This window comes from Cebus imitator, unplaced genomic scaffold, assembly GCF_001604975.1.
Source record: "Cebus imitator isolate Cc_AM_T3 unplaced genomic scaffold, Cebus_imitator-1.0 Scaffold306, whole genome shotgun sequence".
NCBI lineage: Eukaryota > Metazoa > Chordata > Mammalia > Primates > Cebidae > Cebus > Cebus imitator.
The window spans coordinates 2,496,727-2,499,529 of NW_016107621.1; the positions used below are offsets into that span (position 1 = coordinate 2,496,727).

At 55.8% G+C, this 2,803-nt stretch overlaps 1 protein-coding gene across 1 annotated transcript in view; it reads right to left on the bottom strand.

The window, feature by feature from the left end:
* Positions 1-283: 283 nt before the first annotated feature.
* The window catches only part of TIMM50 (translocase of inner mitochondrial membrane 50), a 9,583-nt gene continuing 7,063 nt past the window's right edge, over positions 284-2,803 (bottom strand). Inside the window, exons 9-11 of the mRNA XM_017503024.2 lie at positions 2,067-2,223; positions 1,669-1,775; positions 284-655 (exon numbers count right to left, since the gene is read on the bottom strand). Coding sequence (XP_017358513.2) covers positions 554-655; positions 1,669-1,775; positions 2,067-2,223 — 366 coding nt within the window. The 3' untranslated portion in view covers positions 284-553. The remainder of the gene's footprint in view (positions 656-1,668; positions 1,776-2,066; positions 2,224-2,803) is intronic.

A 2,803-nucleotide genomic window follows, 5' to 3' on the forward strand; every position in this document is an offset into this window, starting at 1 on the left:
CCCAATTTCTTGCTTCTTTTGAACAACTGATACATCAAGCAACTCCAGGCCCCCTTTTTCCCAGGGCCAAACTGGCTGCAGCCAAGCAGTAGTTGCCCTGTTGAGAGGGTGATCTCTGTTCCGCCAGAGCCCCATGGCCTGTAACTCAACATTATCTCCACAGCAGCCTGGCAGTTACCTGTCTTTAAAGCCAAGTGCCATCCTCTTTTCCCTTCTCCACACATGGGGAATCTGTGGTCAGAGAGGGAGATGTATTTTTTACAGATCACACAGCACACAGGAAGACACAGTTGAGGGTTTTCAGATTCTCAGACCAGGGTTAACAATCAGCTCTGATCCAACAAAGCACCCCTCTGTGCTTGACAGCTGATCAGCCATGGTGGGACGGTGACCCGAGTCCCGGACCGCACCCCGATGCCCCCATCTGGAGACTTTCCAGACACAGCAGGTGTGGCGTCTGGGATGTACTTTATTGGACAAGTGGTGGCCCAAGTCTTGGTCTGGAAGCTCTGGGGCCCTGGACCTAGGCACTGAGTTTGAGGAGGCCCGGAGGTCAGGGCTGTTTGGAGCGAGGCCACAAGCGGCTGGTGAGGGAGCTGAAGAAGAGGTTCTGCTTGTTGGACTTGGAGAGCTCGGCCAGGCGCTGCTGCTCCTCCTGGAGAGATGGAGGAGAGGGTGAGCCCAGGGTGGACAGAGCCTCCTCCCAGACACCCAGGTCCCCAGGCCTCAGCACAGGGGCCACCTTCCCTTTCGACTTCTGCCAAGACCAGACCTCTTTCCCCAAACCCTGGGGCCCCCAGCCCCCAGTGCAGACACTGGGAAGAGTCAGCCCTGAGCCACAGCTGCAGCGCAGCCTTCAACGTTTGGAGGATGCCAGACTCAAAAACCAGGCCCTTGAGGTATTCAGGCCTGAACTTCAGTAGCTTCCCAGGCCCCAGACTCTCATAATCCCCTTCCCCAGATCCCAGGGTCCCCTCCCTGAACCTGAGATCCTGTCCCAGACCCTGTTACCCAAGGTGAATGCTGTTGAGATCCCAGGTCCAAACCACATGGCCCTCCTCACCAGACTGCATCGTCCTGCCCCTGGGCCCCCCTAAGCCCCATGACCCCTGTCTGGATTGGGGGGGGTCCCCAGGCCCAAATCTCTAGGGACTTCTCTGGGCACTCAGGGGCTCCAAACTCTAAGAACCTAATCTAGAATCTGGTGAACCTCAGCCTAGAGCCCTGGAAATATTACCCAGATGCAATCCATACTCTTAGTCCAACTTCCAAATTACCAGGGTCCCACCAAGACCATCAGAACTCTCCCCATAGCCTTGGGCCACGTGCCCAGGATCCTCTTTCCAGAACTGATCAAAACCCAGAGTCTACCTCCACAAGGTGCCCCCAGACCTACTCAAGACAATCAAGGGCAAGCCCTCTCTCAGACCAATCTCAAATGCTCTCCTGTCTCCTGTTCTCAGAGCAGCCAGCAGGGTCAATGCATCCCCTCATTCCAGCAGCCCTACAGGACAGGCTGTGTTATACTCCCTGGTTACAGAGACGGAGGCAGAGAGGAGTCTACGCATGGTCACACAGCCAAGCCAGGAGTGTGGAGAAGGGCTGCGCCAGGCTCTTCCTTCAGGAGCCTCAGAGCCAATCCTCCACTCTGGGCATCTGAGCACCAACCTGCTCTAGCCGGCTTTGCCGCTGTTTGAAAGCCGCCAGCGGGTCGTCCTCCAGGGCGTAGTGCTCCAGCACAGTCCGCACGTCCTCCACACCGTTCAGCGCAATGGCTGTGGGCACAACAGGAGGTGGTCAGCCAGGCTTCTGAAGGTCGGAGGGAGGCAGGGCCCACGAGGCGAAGGTCCCACACTGGGGCAGGGAGGAGGTCAGTGCTACCTGGAATGCTTGTATACGCCCTGAAAGGGCTCCCCTGAACATTCCCAAGTATCCCCTAAACATTCCATGAACATCCTAAGAAGCTCCTAAAGACTCCAAGGTGCTCAGGCACCTCAGTCGCCCAAGCCAAGAATCAGGCATTTATCCTTCCTCTTCAGAGTCAGGGGGTCTGGGGTCAGCCTTACTCTTGAGAAAGGCTGACAGGTCCAACAAGACCCGGTCATCAGAGTTGCCATCCCAGGGCCTCAGGGCGACGCCGTTATAGGGCTGCAGGCGGAAGGCTTCCTTCTTACAGTCCACAACTACTACTCGAGCTGGGTCCCGATTGAGACATGAAATGTCCTGGAAGTGAGTGACAGGTCAGGTCAACATCTGTGCCCCACTCTCCCCACATCGACATGACACAAAACACACACACACACACACACACACACACACACACACACACAGCATCACACACAATGGGATAACCATGGCAGGACCTCTCAAAGACCGGGATTGGATAATGGCATCAACCCCCACAGAGGACAGGCATAGTGGCTTATGCCTGTAATCCCAGCACTTTGGGAGGCTTAGGCAGGAGAATCACTTGAACCCAGGAGTCCTAGCCCAGCCTAGGCCACAACAATGAGAACTCGTCTCTACAAAAAATTTAAAAATTAGCCAGGCACGGGCCAAGTGCGGTGGCTCACGGCTGTAATCCCAATGCTTCGGGAGGCCGAGGCAGGTGGATCACCTGAGGTCAGGAGTTCAAGACCAGCTGGCCAACATGGTGAAACCCTGTCTCTACTAAAAATACAAAAAATTAGCTGGGCATGGCGGCAGGCACCTGTAATTCCAGCTACTCGGGAGGTTGCAGTGAGCCAAGATCGTGCCATTGGACTTCAGCCTGGGCAACTCGAATGAAACTCCGTCTCAAAAA